This window comes from Alligator mississippiensis, chromosome 1, assembly GCF_030867095.1.
Source record: "Alligator mississippiensis isolate rAllMis1 chromosome 1, rAllMis1, whole genome shotgun sequence".
Classification (NCBI taxonomy): domain Eukaryota; kingdom Metazoa; phylum Chordata; order Crocodylia; family Alligatoridae; genus Alligator; species Alligator mississippiensis.
In genome coordinates, this window is record NC_081824.1 from 256,994,585 (window position 1) to 257,012,793 (window position 18,209).

Here is an 18,209-nt window from a genome sequence, read left to right on the forward strand (position 1 = left end):
GGGGGGGAGGGGGAGTCCTGTGCACTGCTACATTTGCACCCCACTACACACCCCCCCCATGCCCTGACAAACCTGAGCCCCCCACAAACCCCTCATACCCACCCACATGAGCCCCATATCCACCCCCCACCCTTACCCCCGCACAATATACAAGAGTAAGACTTCATTTTGAACTAGTATGCAATCACCTCTTTATACATACACATGCACACAACAAGACAAAAAAAACCACATCAGGACAAAAATATTTTTTTAAAATAAAATTAAAAATATGCTATTGTCAGCGTTTGATTTTTAGTATATAATTTTGTCTGTCTTTTCCAGTTCCAAGGTGGCAAACCCCCTTCTCACAAGGAGTACTTCTGGGGGCAAGGGGAGAGATGTCTGGTGGCAAAGGTCAGGGGCTAGGGGGGCAGGACTTCAGGCCCCAAGATGGCAACTAGGGGGTAGGGCATATGTCAAGGGGAGGAGCTACCCTTGCAGCCCTCAACAGTTCACCAAAAAAAAAAAAAAAAAAAAAAAAAAAAACAAAAAAAAAAACTCATTAAGCAGCCCTCCACCCAAAATAAATTGCCCGCCCCTACATTAACGGAACTCGATGGCCTTCAGTATTACCCTCAGCCTCATCTTCTGGTCCTGTCATATCTCAACAATAAAAGGAGTAGCTAGTTTCAGTTTAAGATCTCCTTCATTGGAAGTGGCTGTTAGTATATGTAGCAAACCTTTAACCTGAACTAAATTTTCATCTGGTACTCTCATATGGAAATGTTTCTCTTCTACTGGAGCTTCAATGAAGATTTAAATTTCAGTGAAAACTGAAAACTATCCACCAGATAGCTGAAACCCAAACTGACAGCAAATGAAACTAATTCAACCAAAAATCACAATTGGGTGGAAATCATGGAACCAGCAGCCCTTTAGCAGCCTACAAAAAGGAAAAAAGTCAATTTTTCACCATGGATTTTTAGGTACCAAAAGCTAGTATAAGGTCCCCCACCCCACTTTCATTCTTTCATGTAAAAAATGAGTATTAGTAATGCTATTCAAGGAATCCCACATTGACTAATTACATACACAACTAAGTTCTGCCTCCTGTGTGATAAGGAATCTTATATTCCGAAGTATATAACATCCAACTTACCCTGAAGCAAAACAGTTTATAAGTATATTTTAAACTGTCTTTAAAACACATGGATGTCAGAATTATGGTAGCTCACAGCTCTAGACAACAGTTAAAGCAATACTGTACTGAGAACAGTCATTAAGTTGTTAAAATTAAGTAAAGCCAGCTTCAATAGTTGTATATTGCAGATAGCTAACATTACTCAGCTGACATTGTCAGGAACTATAAAAAAACAAACAAAACAGCATGCTACTTCAAGCAGGACAGCTTAAGTTAGTATTTATTTGTTCATTTCATTTAAAAAATGAAACATACTTGTTTACCTACCTGAAGAATGATTTCTTTCTGAGAGACAGAGACAGCTCTTTCTTCATATGAAGGTGGTGGTTTGTGTGTGGGAGGAAGATCAATCCTACATTAAACAGTGCAAGACATTTGACACCAAAGTTAATTCCACATTTTTAATAGCAACACAAAGTAAAACATTAAAAGGATTCTAGACAAAATTTCAACTTTTTGTATTATCAAACACCATTGATTGTTACATTAAAATGAAGTTATGTGCCCTAAACCCACCAGCAACCATCAGCTGTGTAGTCTTTTGATGAGTGTTTTTTTTACTAAATAAATCTTCCATACAGGAATAAGAGAAATATTTCACATGGCATATACCAAAATTAGTTTACTGGTTCTGAGTAATGTTCCAGGCCTTAACTGGCACTTGCTGAAATATTTTACCTAAACTAACTATTTTAATCTTATGAGGCTTAATGATTGTAATTTTCAAATTTCAAAAACCCTAAAATGACATTGCTTGCTTTTGGAGACTACCTTTTCTGCTCACCTATTTGGGAACCTTCACAAAAAAGAAAACAGAAGACTTTTGCTCCTAGGAGAAACATGAGATTTTACAGGTGTTCAGCATACTCCTCAACTACAGAAATGGAGAAGTGAATGGAAAATTGGAGTTCTTTACGTCCAAATTTAAAAATGTATACCAAGAAGAAAATCTATAGCATGTTTTATAATTGAAGAAACTTACATTTGCAGTTAGGCTTGAGATGACCAAACTACAATGATTTTATTCAGGTACTTACATGATAAAAATCTCAAGCTGCTTTGTTTTCCATGGTGACTTATAGTAACTTATGTTACTCTTTTATCATACCTCTAAGTTCTAGTTTGGAGTCTTAATTTATTTTCACTTAAGCTTGCAGTTACCTGCATCTGACCTAGATTTATATGGACCTGAGGCTTGAATTTCATTTTCTCTTTAATTCTATTTCTACTCTTAAAAACAACAATTGCCCAGATGCAGAGTTAGAGTTAGTAACAATGGGTGCATACAGTGACAACGTTACAGTGTTGTGCTTTAGTACTTCCTTATGGAAGTACTAAAGTATGGTACAGTACAGGTGGTTACTGTGCCATGAATGTAGTGCATGGTCAGATTTCACAACTATGTCACCATAGTGGCACGCTATACTGAGGGAGTGTGCTGCTATGGCGATTGCTACATGGCTGTAGCATGCTGTTTAGACATGCCCCAAAAAAGTGCATGTAATTTAGGATGATAGAAATCCGACTAGTAATTCAGCTGTATTAATATTTTGGAAAAAATTCCTTTTCAACCAGGCTGGTACTCAGCATTTACTGAAACATTTTAAAAGATGATACTAATCATACAAATGATTCTGAAGATTACAATCCTCTCTCATCCATCAATTTAAACATTTTGGGATTATCATCTGGATATTACCGATTATGCCAACCCGAATTTAAATTTGTAGTCTCCCCAAACTCACATATGGGGCATTATAGTGCTTCAACTGTAACATACAGCAGCTGAAAGGCTTAAAGTGTTTTAGCTTTTGATTTTACATACTTCAATAAAACATCTCAACTTAATTCCAGTTTATGTCCAGATAAATCATTCAATTCTCTTTGCATGGATAACTCCCTTAACATGGAGTACAAGATTATATGAATAGCTACATATTTAAGCCACGCTGGGTGCCTCTACATGTGAAATTAAGGCAAAGCAATGAACTCGGGGGCTGTTTGAGCTGGACTAAACTACTCCGAAGTGCAGCATCTATACTTATGCTCAGGTTTGGCCGTGGTGGAGCAAGCCCAGGCTGGCAGAGGGTACCAGGAAGTCAGCCTCAGGCAGGGGAGAGGCTGACTGGGGCATGAGCGTGCTGAACCCTGCGGAGTTGTGTAGCTAGGTGGCAGGCATGAGTCTAGCTCTTGCCTGGTCACTGTTTACACACGTGTTTCAGTGCAGTAAATTACTTCACCATCAGACTACTGTCCTGACAGTAGTGTCTTATGGCAGAGTCCATTCATTTACAGAGGCCTAATACCAGAGGACATGTAGATGGTGATGTTTTACTACAGAGCTATTTAGTCTACTCTGCAGTAAAGTGCACATGTAGATGCAACCATTGAGTAACTGAGAACCTTGACCTTATTTTTTGTTGACTTAAAAGTGGTATCTTTGAAAAGTATTACAAGGAGTAACTAAAAACAAGATAAAGTCAGAGAGGTGGAAAGATTATCATTAACTTGATTTGAGAGGTACTGTTCTCATTTCTGCATGAGTCTTAGACCCCAACTGCTTGATCACAGACTTTTTGCCTTTGCAACAGTCAGTAAGGCACCTTGCTAATACCCTATACTACAGGAATCCTACATCTTTCAGAGACCTATATTACATCTGTTTGAGGAGAAGAAAATAGATACTTGAGTCACACTGTATGTCAATAATGGATCTCAAAGAACTTGAGATAGATAACTTCTCTCCATTATCAAGTAATTGCCCATATGAACAGTCCCACCTGTAAGCAAATCTGAAGTAGTACCCCAGAACACAGAGACAAGTCTTAACTTCCTAGGTAAACTATAAAGCCTCCTTACTGAAAGCCACAGTAGCCTTGAAATGTCCAACAGTATAATGCCCAGTTCTGGTATCTATCAAGTTTCACATGTGGAAACAGTCTAACATCCAGTTAAATAAACTGAGCTGAATTCCCTACAGATTTTGATCTCTCAGCTAGAGAAACCCTGGAAGATTTTTCCAAAGGGCTTGGTCGTATGGAAACTAGGCTACAGCCAGATTTTTTTTAAAGGAGTACAATGAGGTCTCCATTCAGGAGGCAGGAGGTTTTGTAAAGAACGCTGATAAGTTAATCCACATGAGGTGGAAAACAGATCACTCGAAGGAAAAATATTGGGTGGGTTTTGAGTAGAGATCTCTGGAATTTGCACCAGAAGTACATAGCACAGTATCTTCTTTCATCTTAAGAGTTTCCCCCACTCACCACCCACACCTGATGGCCGGGAGGTGAAAGCTACAGCTGTTGTTTCAGGTGCAGGCGGTGAGAGATGGGGCCCCTCCACCAATCAGCAGCAGGGGAGGTGCACGGGGAAAATTCTAAGATTAAAGAAGCCATCACGCTGTGCACTTGCAGTGCAAATTCCAGAGATTCCTAATTCTAAGGTATACTTGCCATACCTAGTTCTAAGGTATACCTGCCATGACCTCAGTGGTTTAATTAAACTTATAGTTCCCATTGGAGAACTGGGTTTCATAGATGGGCCTTTGAAGGATGTTAGGTGAAAACCCACACTGGCTGTCTACAGCAGAAACAAAGGCTGAAACAGTTAAACTTGCCAAATTGTCTAGCAAGTGGTGGAAATGCTCTCAGGCAAGAAGATCCTTGCCTCATACGGTAGAAAAACTGGTCCAATTTGCTAGGTTACCATGCCTAGATGAATCCTTGCCTCTATTGATGAGCATCTTTGGTCTTCTCTACCGCATCAAGAACAAAGAGGGAAATGAAAATGGAGGTGGGTGTTGATGACACTGGTTTAAGTGCTGGTATCAAATAGGCTTCATAGTTGTAAAATGGAAAAGGTGAAAGCTGATATGTCACATTACCCAACTGCACCAGCAGCTCATGGAAGGATGAGTGTGACAGATTGTTATTGGTTTTCATATTTTTCAGTTCTTCCTGGGTGGCTTAAGTGCACAGCAGCCATTCTCCTGAAAGATATGGCTATTTTTTTTTCCTATCTGTACAAATGCAAAAAAGCTCAGAACAGTAGGGGTTTTTTTGTTTTTAGACATTTTTACTATGTAAAGGTTTTGTTGCCTCTGGAGCCAAAGACTCCATGAACTTAAAGTGGTAAATCTCCAACAAGAGCTTATAGCTCTTAGGTGCAACAGGAGGTAGGGCTGACTTGTACCTTACAGATACTGCTAAAACAAAATGTCAGAGGCTCGGAACAGATAGTCAAAAAGCCTGATCCTGAATTGATTCAATCTTTGCAGGTTATTCTAACCTGGCCAGGCTGAACTGGACAGACATTCTCTCTTGACTGAGGAAATTCAGGCACATGCCTGCAGTGGCTCAGGCTAGAAGCTGGGAGCGCTAGAAAAGACCCCTCCCTTCCTTTCTGCAGGGAGCTAAACTGAGCTGAAGGGGACATGGCCAGGCCCCTGCAGGATACTCTCATTTAGGGAGGTCTGCTTGCATGGTTGCAGGCTTTTCCCCGTTGGCTGCTCAAGGGGCAGGCGTGTTGCCAGCCCCAGGCTAGCACTCCACAGCAAGCAGGGGTATACAGTGCATACATTTGTTGATAATACTGAGTTTTTCAATCTCCCTGCTTTGTCATACTGTCTGCAGCAAACTTACAGACAAGCAAGCCAGCCAGGGGGTGGGGTTGATAGCAATCTTTATCACCTGATTAGCAAAACAATAGCCTTTCTCCACATTACTTCAAATGTCTTAAACAGCTTACCAGCTGACCTGCTGATTAGCTCCAAAAGCCTTAAGCAATCATTGTTCTGTCTGCTTATCCCAGTGAAGTTGGAGACACACACCTCTCTCGGCATTAGCTAGCATACCACGTACTGGTTATGATCCCTGCTGTGGCAGAGAGGAGGAGGGGATCTCTGCTTAAGCAGCAAGGGGTGAGAGGGGGAGATAGGGGGGCATAGGGAAGCCAGCAGACCCTGCTGTATCTACAAGTCTGTGCTGAGCTCCAGCCAGGGAGCAGAGGGAAAGGGCCAGCCCTGCTGTGAAGCAGTGGGCCCTGTCCAGCCTCAAGGGCCTGCCAGGATGATGGGGGTGTCTGGTTTATCTTAAACCAACAAGGGATCTGGGACAGACATTGCATAAACCAGTTTGAGCCAAATCAGTTTAGTCTGATACTACATTCAACCAGGTTTATCTCAACTTGGTTTCAGCCGTTTTCAAACTGGTTTATGTGCACTGAACATCTGATCTGTTATAGGTTTAAACCAGTTTCCAATCACTTAAACCAGCTTGTGTGTAATGCCTGTCCCTAGCCAAAGTGCTCAAGATTTAAAAGAACCACCACAAATGAAGGTAGACAGTTTCTCAGAACAATTCTTTTCATACTGTTTGTAAGTTACTCTCTACAGCTACTTTTGACATCCTCACCAAAACAATTGAAAAACAGCAAGTTTAAAGTAAATTATATATACTTTATCTCATTTCTAGCAGGGTCACTGTTTAGTGATTGCTACAGTTCACATGGAATCCAACTCCTCAGCAAGTTTCTCTTCCCACAAGTAGGTTTATACCCTTTGTTTTGATTACTATGCCATACTTTATTTATTTTTCTACATTGATTGGATTTTGCTGAAATTTTTAGGAATGTTTTTTCAAAAGCCAAAAGTTCCCTCATAAAGGGAGTGCTCCTCGTCACTAAGTGAATTACATTTCTCAAGGCAACTATACTTGTCATTAAGACAGTCTTAACTTATCAGAAAAAAAACCCTTCAGCCTCATTCTAAAATTCTGTCAAGAAAGCTATCAGGCTCCTGTTGAAGAGTAAAGTATATGAAGCTATATGGAACACATTAGTCACTTGCATTTTAATTCTGGAGTTGGAAATAAATAGCTCGACTTCATTTGAACCTGAACATTTTTTGATGTCAAAGAAATAATTTTAGAACCTGGCCATAAAATATTCGATTTAGGCTCTCTTATTAGCCTACCCGCTAAACTTAGTATTTGGCCTTAACTTGTTACAAGGGGTTTGTTTGTTTTTTTTTTGGGGGGGGGGGGGGTTAAAATCATGCTTATCACTATACACCACTATAATATTAGCCTTATGCCCAAGAGAAAGACCGACTGTATGCGTGTGCATGCATTAGAGGTGCACTGATACATCGGTCCAATATCAGATCGGTACAAAGAAAATTTGCTGCATCAAGTATCGGTCTAATGGGGCCGATAATTTGGTCAATAAATGCTCGTGTTGCGCAGCCCCAGCGCAGCACTCAGGCAGCAAGGAGCAGAGCCAGCAGTGTGGAGAGCTGCCTCCAGCTTGTCAGTCAGACGTGGTGGAAGGGGAGGCAGGAGAGAAGGGGTGTGGAGGGGGCAGATCAATGCCCCCCCATGGTAAGGGAGGAAGCAGGGGCAGATGCTACCCAGGCAAGGTGGGTAGGGCAGAGCCACAGCTTGGGGTGCGGGGGGGGAAGGCAGCTTCCAGTACTGTTTGCACCCCAGGAGGGCATGGCAGGGCAGGCTGCAACCAGGGCTGTGCATAGCTCCTCTCGGTGGGGGCTCAGTTCGGAGTAGGCACTGGCAATGCTATGTGGATGCTGCATCCACCCCAAGTTTTGCTGCTGCTCCTCTCCCAGCGCCACCACTGCCAGCTGCAGCCCTGACTCTTCCCGGTGTTTGGGTAGAAGGCATTGAGTCAGAGAAGCACCAGGAAGCTGGCAGTGGTGGCAGTTCTGGGAGCAGAGCAGCAGTGAAATTTGGGGTGGATGCAGCATCCTTCCAGCACTGCTAGCAGCCGCTGCAAGCCCAGCCCCTGCTGAGAAGAGCCCCACGCAGCCTCAGCTGCAGCCCTCCCTGTCCAGATCTGGGGGGAGAGGGGGTGTGGCACTGCCCCGTGCCCTCACAGGGTGCAAGCAGCAGCAGGAGCCACCTCCCTCCCACCCACCAAGAGCCACGGCTCTGGCCCCCACCACCCTACCTAGACAGGGTCTGCCCCTGCTCCCTCTCTCACCACAGGGGGCATTGATTTGCCACCCACCACACCCCTTCCATCCCTCCTCCCCTTCCACCCTGGCTGGGCAGCACCTACCCCAGCTCTTGCCTCGCTCCTCCCTCACCACAGGGGTCTTGATCTGCCCCCCATGTCCCTTCCCTCCCCCCTTCCTTTCCACCACAACAGACTTACCAGCTGGATGCAGCTCTTCAGGGCTGCATATTGGAAAATGGATTGGTATTGGCCTATATGCCTCCTTAAGTATCAGCTATCTGTATCGGCCCCCAAAATCTCTCTGCATCAGCCCCCTAGTGTGCAAGTGGAGTGCTGGCATGAGGGTTACATTATTCTCACACACAAATTTAATGTCATAATGGGGCATGAGGATGAGAGAACTGCAATTGCCTTTACCCGTTTGCCAGCAAGTCTTTAAAAGCGGACAAAGAAGTGTGCGTGGAACACATTAAGTAAGATGCAATGTTATTGTTGAGGGGGTGGGGAGAAATGCGTGTATACTACAATTTTCAAAGTTTTTTTATTCTACCTATTAGATCATTTTTATTCTGTTTTTTTCTTGATGAAAAAAGCTAGACAGAGTAGCAATATACAATACCCTTTTCTCCAGCCTAAGAACTAGAAGGCTTGAAGCACTTATTCAGGTAACATAAGTAGCACCATACTGGTCAGACCAATAGCCCAGTATCTCTACTCTAACAATGACAGGACTTGAGACTTTAGAGAAAAGGTACTGAATCAGATATAGAGTGAGCTATTCCTTACAGTGCCTGGCATCCACTATTACTGGTTTAGAGACACAAGAGGAAACAATTCCAACCATTACGTTCAACAGGTATTTGATAGTTTAATAGTCCTTAATACTTTATGTAAAAATATACATTTTCCCTATGATGTATGCTTATTTGCCTTCTTAACGGAGTTTTTCAAGCCTTTTATACAAGTGGAATGTTACGTGAAACAGGAACATATTTTCTGAAAGTTATGTTCTAAAGCTAGAAAACTTTTTGTTTTAGTCAACCATGTGTTGGTTTATGAGGTTTTACCAGCCCTTCATAAGAAGCTCCTTAACTCTAACTAAACATTATAGCTATGTTAATTGTACACTGTCATTCGGCATTTTGAGCTAACCTCTGACATAGTCACCTGTGGTTTACAGAATTACATGTGCACAGTATTTTCAATGTACTGAACTGTCTCTTAAGGACTGAACTCCTGAAGTGTTAGCACACAATTTGTCATCTTAAGAATGTGACTATAGAATATAAGATTGTCAAAGTAGTGGTGCTTCAGCTGATAGAAATAATTCAAAACATGAACACTCTGGCATGCATCAACTGATGCATCACAAGCAAGACTGAGGATCTCATCCTCCCACTGTACTCTGCATTGGTTAGACCACAGCTGGACTGCTGCATCCAGTTCTGGTTGCTGCAGTTCAAGAGGGATGTAGGGAAGCTGGAAAGAGTCCAAAGGAGGGCCACATGAATTATTAGAGGTCTGGAGAACAGACCATATGAGGAGAGGCTGAGGGACTTGGGACTATTCAGTCTGGAAAAGAGAAGACTCAAACGAGACTTGGTAGTAGCCTTTAACTATATAAGGGACAAACATCAGGGGCTAGGAGAACACCTGTTCACCAAGGCACCCCAGGTGAAGACTAGGAATAATGGTCATAAACCTATAGAGGATTGCTTCAGATTAGACATTAGGAAAAACTTCTTTATGGTTCGTGTGTCCAGAGTCTGGAATAGACTCCCTCCAGAGGTAGTACAATCATCTTCAGGGAAGATGATTGGATGCACACCTTCCTGGGGTCATCTGACCTCAGCAGTCTTTCCTGCTTTGAGCAGGCAGGCTGGACCTGATGATCTCTAAGGTCCCTTCCCACCCGTAACTGGTATGAATCTATGAAACCACAACTTTGTCCAAGAGTCTATCTTCTCTCCACAAAGGAGTATTTTGACAACTCTTCTGCTGACAACCAAAGTTCCCATTCTTAATAAATTGCTACATCAATAATCTAATTAGCAGCAATGGGAGAAAAAAAGTCTTCTAATCGACATCTGCTCTTTGCACTTCTGTTTATGTTGTGTTTTGGTATTTCATTGCTTTAGTTTTAATATGGTTCCTTCACTGCCAGCACTTAAGCAGTCAAACTGTTCCCTTGATTTTTTAGTCAGTTTTTAGGTCATTTTCTTTTTCTCGTTAACAGAATTAAGTTGAGTGTTTAAAATTTGAAAAACGGACAGACCTTTATGGTAAAGGCTCACCATATGCTTAGTGTTTAGCTTTCAACTTTGTACACATATTTGAATAGTGAGAATATTTACTTGCATACCACAGAACCCACCCCAACTTGCCTCCAAAAATCAGCCCTGCAAAACTGGGGGCATGTCATAAGCAAGGAAGCTTATTTTTATTGCTGGAACTTCACCACATGGAGGTACCAAAGCATAAACACACTGTGCTACAAGATGGTTGCCAAACTTCTCCGTTCCTGCCAGCAAATAAGAGAGGGTGCAGTCATGATAGGCATTTCAGAACAGCTCTCAAACTGGTACTAGTTTTTGGTAAGTTTTACCCCATAACAAACATATGGGGGACAGGGCTGTGGTGAGTGTAAAGAAACATTAAAACAAACACTAGACTTAATACTACACTGTGTCCACTTAAATTTGCTGTAAGGAAAAGCTATGTTGTAGCACATTTTCTTCAAAGCCGTATCTAGATCAGAACCATAAGAAAAAAAAAAAAATCTTTCTCCACCTTCCCTCCCACTTTCTGCCTTCTAAAAACAAGGCATGCATTTTATTTAAGGGTTCGTAGTATGTGAAAACATTCAGTGATTTTAGTAGAAAACTAAAGGGTGCTGGTTTTTCGAAAGACTACAGCTTTCAGACAATATATAGCCATGCATATTGCTTCCAGTTGAAAGTATTAATGTACTTACACTTTATCCAGGTAGGATGGCCTTCTTTTCCTTGGGGTCAACAGCACTGTCACAAAGATTGTTATGATAAAGAGAGCAAGAACTGCTCCAATTACAGCCCCTGCTACAGCGACAGAAGAGGTCTGCTTAATTGGCACATCTGTAACGTAATGCAGCACAGATTACACTTTCCAACTATTACGTGTTTGCTATGCTCAAAACACAAAGTATTCATTTAAAGTGTTGACTTGAAATCTATTATGTTCTTTCCTTGCATCATCAAACAAAAGCCCTCTTTCTATAACTTGAAAGGTTACTAGTCTTAGGTTGTCCCTGGCAGTTGCACAACTCTCATTTAACCTATAATATACTAATAGATATAAAAAAGTTAGTGTAGGATTTACTGTTCAACTCACTGTTGTTATCACCATTACACTGGTTGCATGCTTAGTAATTTCCTACTACAAAAGGAAGATGCAGTTACTGTTACTTTAGAATGTATTTTCAACTATTTGGCACGCATGTAGAAAGCAAAAAACCCCCCAAAACAGCCAGCTTTGCTTAAGTGAAAACTGTTCTTTCAAGCCTGGGAGCTGTATAAATTTAAACACTTGAGCAAATTAGTCTTACAATTGCAATTTTAGTGGGAAAAATGAATACACAGACTCTCTGAACAGTTAACATGCAAAAGGACTAATAACATGAACTTACCATAGCAACCCTTACCATCATTTGACATCTAAGACAGAACAGTTATAGAAATAGAAATATTTAGTTATTTTTATTTTTACAAAATATTAAATTGCTACTCTGACTGCAATGATAAGCATCAAATTATGGAATGCCTTTTGTATTCAAGCACCTTATATTTCAAATCATATTGAAGTGACCCAACAAAGTTAGAAGCAGGTTTTTTTTTTGTTTGTTTGTTTTCCCCCCCAGATGACTGGAGTTGAATTACCAACTATAAGCCACTTTAAAATATGAAACTGTAGGTGAATAAATTATATTGAACCTCGGCACTGTTCATGTCTTTCCCAAAATAATTTTGGTTGCATTTGAAGGATTCCTACTTTATTATTTCACATGCAACAGCTTGCTAGCCCCCACCCCCCCCCCTTTTTTTTTTTTTTGCACACACAGGTTTTAGGAGTTCTTCCAAATTAACACTTATCAATAGTTATACAACTAAGCCACACATCCCACTGGCAATAAATAAATAAATAAATTAAAAAAACCAAGAAAACCCACATTAATAGCAGAAGTCAAAGCAAAAGCAATATGGAACAGCTCTGAGCATACCACTGTATTATATTTATATTGAATTTGGTAGGAGGCAGTGATATTTGTCCAAATAAAAAATCCTTTTTTCTTTAAGTTTATGCTATATTGAAAAAAAAAAAAAATTCAGGTTTGTTCAGTGATAGAGGCTGCTAGCAGAGGCACTACAATTCATTCCATTATTTCCCTTCAATTTAAATTCCCCACAATTTGAATGCATTAGTATCATTTTATAGCACCTAGTAGGATACCATACTGTAGTCAAGAATTTCAAGATGAATTCTTTTTGTTAATTTTTGCTTGCTTGTGCCCAAAAAAGCTCAACTCCATTTCAGAAAAATCTTCACATCATTATATTGTTGCAGTGTTGAAAGGGAGATTATTTTCTCCTAAGGCTTAAAGACTTGGTTTTTCCTTGAAGCCTATAGCTATTTTACTCCTGTTTTACCCCTGTTCCTAATAGCCACTAATCAGAAAAGGCTAAGAGTGCATCTTAGGTGGTAACGTGCCTTGAATCCTGAAGGAAAACCACCTTAACTTCATTTTGACACTGTGCACAGTTGAGAAGTGACCAACACCACTACTTTGTAGATAACAAGGTACTGAAGCTGCTGATACCACCTAAAGCACTCTTAACTAAAAGGGGAATGCTTGAGGTTCTGTCAAATCTGGTATTTCACAGTATTGTAAGTCAAGGACTTTTCAGAGTCTGGACTGCTAAATAGCTGCCTATACTCAGCTTTGTGCACTTTTTTTCCTTTTTAAAATGAATCTTCAGTCAGTTTTGCACACTATCTGTATTAAAGAACTTTACAAAAAAAATGTTTATTTCACACAAAAGCTCTTCATACTTACAATCAGTTTGTTTTGATTTTTTTTTAAAACAGGAAAATCATGTATGAACACACTGGAACAAAAATTCTAGCCCTATCTTCAAACTCTATTTCCAAATTCACTGAAAAAAATGTAACCCAATTTAAGATAGCGATTGAATACTTGTAAAAATTTGTTTATTACAAAAAACCAACACCAAGTTACTCTAAGAAAGAGCAACTTCATTAGCCTATGCAGAAACAGAATTTACAATTCATGTTTTCTTAAAGACATGACCGTCTCTGAAGACGGTTAAATAATGTACTTTGCATATGTAGAGTGTAAACCAATCCTTTCAACAGGATTTTTCAGACTGAGAAAAATTTACCTCGTTTACCTGAGTTGACACTGAAGCAGAGTATTCTTCCAGTTTCTATTGCATTTACAGTCAAACTTTGTTCAACAAACGCATGTAATTATCAATTATGAACCTAAGCTGCCTGGGTAACATGCTATCCTTTCATCTCGAGTTTCACTATTAATTCTGTAGCCTTCCATGTCCCCCATCCACCTCCACAAGACAAGCTGTCATTTGTCCTAATGTACACATTTTAGTTACTATAAGGCTCTAAACACTTGCTGTCATGTTAAATCTTTTTACAACTAGAAAGCTTTGAGAAACATGGAGGAAGCAATCTTGAAAATAAACTAGTAGGTATAACTCATAAAAGAAGTGAGGCCTATTTCTTTCTTTCTTTAGGCTTCCACATTAAGGCAAGTTTCTTAGAATAAAATTATTTTTTTTCAGCCTATACATTTATCTAAGTGGTTTCACTGATGTCTGTTAATTCCCTTTAACTTTTACATTTTAATAACTGCCTATAACACTGATATCCTTGTCATTTAGATTCCATTCCACATACTAGTAGGACTGATACAGTGAACCTAATGAATACGAGTAAGATGATTTTGGCTTTTGCTATTGACTAAACAACTTTAGACTCTTTTCTAGCCAAGTCATAACTATTGTGCTTAATTCCATTTGCAAACTTGACAGTCAAACCCAGCTAGCTAGACAAGCTAAACTGTCTAGTATATGGAAGTAGCACATTCTGCTTCCACGTGTGAACTACTGCAAAATTATGCTTTTCAGTCTCCTTTACGGCTTTAAGAAGATATGCTGGTTGTTTTGTTTAGCGTTAAGAACGCAAAGCCATGTGTACCCTTTGCAAGGTATGCATTATATTTTCTCTGAAATTCAAAACTGCCCTAATTGGCATTTGATGGGTTTTTTTGCCCTCCATTTATTATTCTTCTGTTGATATTTTTGTTTGGTTGGAACCAGAGAACATAGAAAGTTTGTCATTAGATGTGCATTTCCAATTCTACTTAAATATTTGTTTTAGATTGCCTATACAACTGTAAGACTATAAAAGGGACAAGATTTTCTTTTTGTCTCTTACAGATTTCATTTGAGAATTAAATATACCATAAAAATAACTTCTCATTTTTCAATTCAGACAACGCTGACTTATTTTAAATTGCTACTCCTCGGCACTAGTTCATAAGATAAACTGCTTTTTCAGTACAATGCTTTTTCTTTGAAAAGTAATGGTAGACTAAACAAAATTACTAGAGGTATTTTTTGTGCAGCAAGTCTTCAAGGAATACAGCTTAACAAAGCAAAAACAAACAGAAAAAATAAACCAAAAACACACGAGTACCACACAAAAAGAAAAAAAAACAAACAAACACCACACAAAAAGAAACCGTTCTAAACAGAACCAATATTTGCAGCAGCAAGTTGCACTTCAATTGAGTTTACCTTTGGTGAAGTGCAACTCAGACTTACTCAATTTTCTAGATCTGAGAGTACACCTAACAAGTTATCATCATCTCAAGTATTTTTTCCAATCACAAAAGGCAAGACAGTTGCTTTTCAATTCTTTATAACAATTTTGTAGGGTAACTTTAATTCAGCAGTTTGTTACCTGTGCCATAGACCAATAAAGTACTCTGCATTAAAATTCAGATCTTGAACAACAGTAGTACAGCAATGAAAAAAAAAAAATCAAAGCAGCTCAGATACATTTTTATCCAGATTTTACATTTCCATCTGTCAACTTACAATATAAAAAGCTTGAAAATCAACTTCAAAAAGCTTATTCCTCAAGTCAAAATATAAACAAATCTGAAAGTAATCAGCTAATGAATGGAACTGTAGGTACCAAGTTAGATTTTCAGTTGTTACTACACATACCACTCCCTTCGGGATATTACTGAGCCATCTACATGGGAAACAAAGTCTTCTTCATTGTCATCATAACATTCGCTACCCATATATTTCATCCCCAGTGTTCCACTTTCATAATAATCCATTGGTCTTTCATACCGTTCCTGGTACCTGTTAATATTGCCTACATTGTTCCACTCTGGCTTTTCAGGGTCTTCTAAATAGTCTTTAGATATCAGACTGTTCATTGGATGCTTTATTTCTTTTTTTACACTGTCAGGGTAAGAATCCACATCATCTGACTGGAGAACATCTATTTGAGACTCTTTTTGCATATCAGATGGCGGAATGTAGTTCTTAGCAAAGTAGTCACCACGGAACGTCCGTCTTCTCCTATAGCAGACAACTCCAACCAAAATGCTTACAAGTATCAGGAAGAGAGCCCCACCCACTGCACTACCGATGATGGTACCCCAATTGTCTTCCTGCATTGCTGGCAAGGTTGATGCTGGAAAATATATTAGTTTAGGTTCTGTTGCTAAACCTGTGATGCCATCAGTTGAAGGATGCCATGGAACCGTGGGTGGTCGTGTGGTAGTAGTAGGAGGATCTAATGAAAAGAGCAAAGAGGTAGACAAGACAGAAAAGGCAAAGAATGTCAATGCAAGCTAAATCAGTTAAGAGTTTAAGTAAGCCAAGGTGATGGATATGTAAAATATGTTCTCTACCAACAGTATAGTTTTTCATTCTTTAATTGCTCTATTTTCACAGTACTTTAGCAGCATAAAGTTTTTCCAATAATTATGGAATTGGCTTCCATTTATAGTTTTGTCCCCTACTGTAGGGAGTTGAAGAGACAAAACGTTTGCAGCATGAAAGCAGCCACTGCCATCAAGTTGAAGTACCATTCGTTCTCTTGAAAGGAGAAGATAGTATTTAGTTGTTGCAACAGTGACTTTTATATTTCATTTCTATGCAGTTTTACCCTACCTATTGGAGAATGTTGTGTAACAGAAAATGACATACCATTTTTTGACTTCCCCAGCTAGAGGTTAGAAACACACAGTGAAGTAACTACTTGTACTAAAGATTAACTAATGGGGGGGGGGGGGGGGGTAAAAAAAAAAAATAAAAAAAATCAAGGTTTGCAAGTTGTGTTTTGTTTAAAGATTAAAACTTAAAGAATGAAAAACTACAGCTTTCGTGCTAAGTTAGCAGCATGTAAAACTACTGATTTTAATTTCTCTCCAAAATATTTGTTAATCCAACTTAGGCACCTTAAGTTGGGAAAAGTGAAGGAACTTTAAGTTACATGTCATGCATTTTAGTGTAGAAAACTCCTTTATAGAGAAGGATATTATCAGTGTAAAAATGGCACCTACACATTTTGAAAACTATGGTTTTAAACCCACCCCCAACAACATGAATAAATGAGGACTCTGATTTTCCTACTAGAAAAAAAAACCCCACACACACACACAAAAAAAAACAACTGCTAAAATCAGCTAAATTTCCCATAACAAGCAGAACAACTTGGCTTACTTTCTTTCTATGTAAAGAAACACACAATGATTTCAATCCTAGTCTCACAAACATAACCCCTTAGGCAAAAATAGAAGGATTGCATATGATCCTTTACTGGAAGTGTATACTTTTGAATCTAGTAGCAGGCTGAAGATGCAATCTAACTTTCATGTGGTTTAAAATGAAGTTACTTCATGGGTTTGTAATTTCTTAGATTGTGCCACTACATTCAATACCCTCTTAATTTGACACTTAAATTGTTTACTTGTTTCTCATTAATTGCCTGCCTACTCCTTTTGAAGAAAATTCAACTATGGAAATTGAAAATCCTGACATTGCTTTGTATTTGAAAATACAATCGAAGTATTTATTCATCCATAGTTTTCTTGTTGCTCTTAACATTTTCATGCAACCTAGTAAGCACCACAGCGATGCTATAACCCAGCAGGGGCTAACTTTTTTGACGGGCATGCCACAAATTAGCCCTACACCTTCCACATATGCTACTCTAACCCCCTTCTCCTGACTGACGAACTGTTCTGGTTTGTTCTCTGCATTGTGCTGTATACCCACTCTGCTGCTCTGTTATCTGCCATTGGTCTGTCTGTCTCCTCCCTGATTTGCCACCTGCCACATGCAAGGGCTACCCAAGCCGTGTGTGCTGCAGGGTAGCCACTAGGGCTGTGTGAAGCTTTGGTAGCAGATTCTATTCAGCAGAGATCCATTCCATTCAGCAGCCAAATCTTCAAATCTGAACCAAATTGGGAGACCCATTTAAAGCTCCAAATCAAATCAGAAGTCTCCGAATGGATTCAGAAAAGATTCGGCGCTGCTTCGGAGATTCGGCTATCGACTAAACAGGCAGCAGTCCTTGATGCTGGACATAGCTGCCTCCAGCTGTTAAGTCTGTTGGGGTGGGTGGACTGGGGTGAGAGGGACAGATCAATGCCCTCAGAGTAAGGGAGGGATTGGGGCTGGGACAAGTGCTGCCCAGGGAGGGGGTGGGGTGGCTTGTGCCGCTGGTCTGGGAGCCATTTGTGTGGCAGCTTGTTCAGCAGTTCTCATGGCGGCTCCTGCCACTGGTCTGGGAGGGTATAGGGCAGGGGCATATGCCCCAGGATCTGCACAGGGCCGGGGCTGCGCCAGTCAAAAGGCAGAAGGCGCTGGGAGCAAGGACTATGCCCTGCCACCAACTCACTCAGCCAGTGCGGGGACCAAGCTACCACACTGCCTTTGGACAAGCCATGCACAGC

The 18,209-nt window shown here is 40.1% G+C and overlaps 1 protein-coding gene across 3 annotated transcripts in view; it reads right to left on the reverse strand.

Annotated features, from left to right (window-relative positions):
* The window catches only part of NECTIN3 (nectin cell adhesion molecule 3), a 135,076-nt gene that overhangs the window by 26,522 nt on the left and 90,345 nt on the right, over positions 1-18,209 (reverse strand). For 2 of the 3 annotated variants that reach the window (XM_059720533.1, XM_059720535.1), the window contains exon 6: positions 13,380-16,042. In XM_059720533.1, coding sequence (XP_059576516.1) covers positions 15,450-16,042 — 593 coding nt within the window. In that variant the 3' untranslated portion in view covers positions 13,380-15,449. Of the gene's footprint in view, positions 1-1,450; positions 1,536-11,126; positions 11,266-13,379; positions 16,043-18,209 lie in introns of those variants that run through there. The other variant, XM_059720534.1, reaches the window with a different exon arrangement.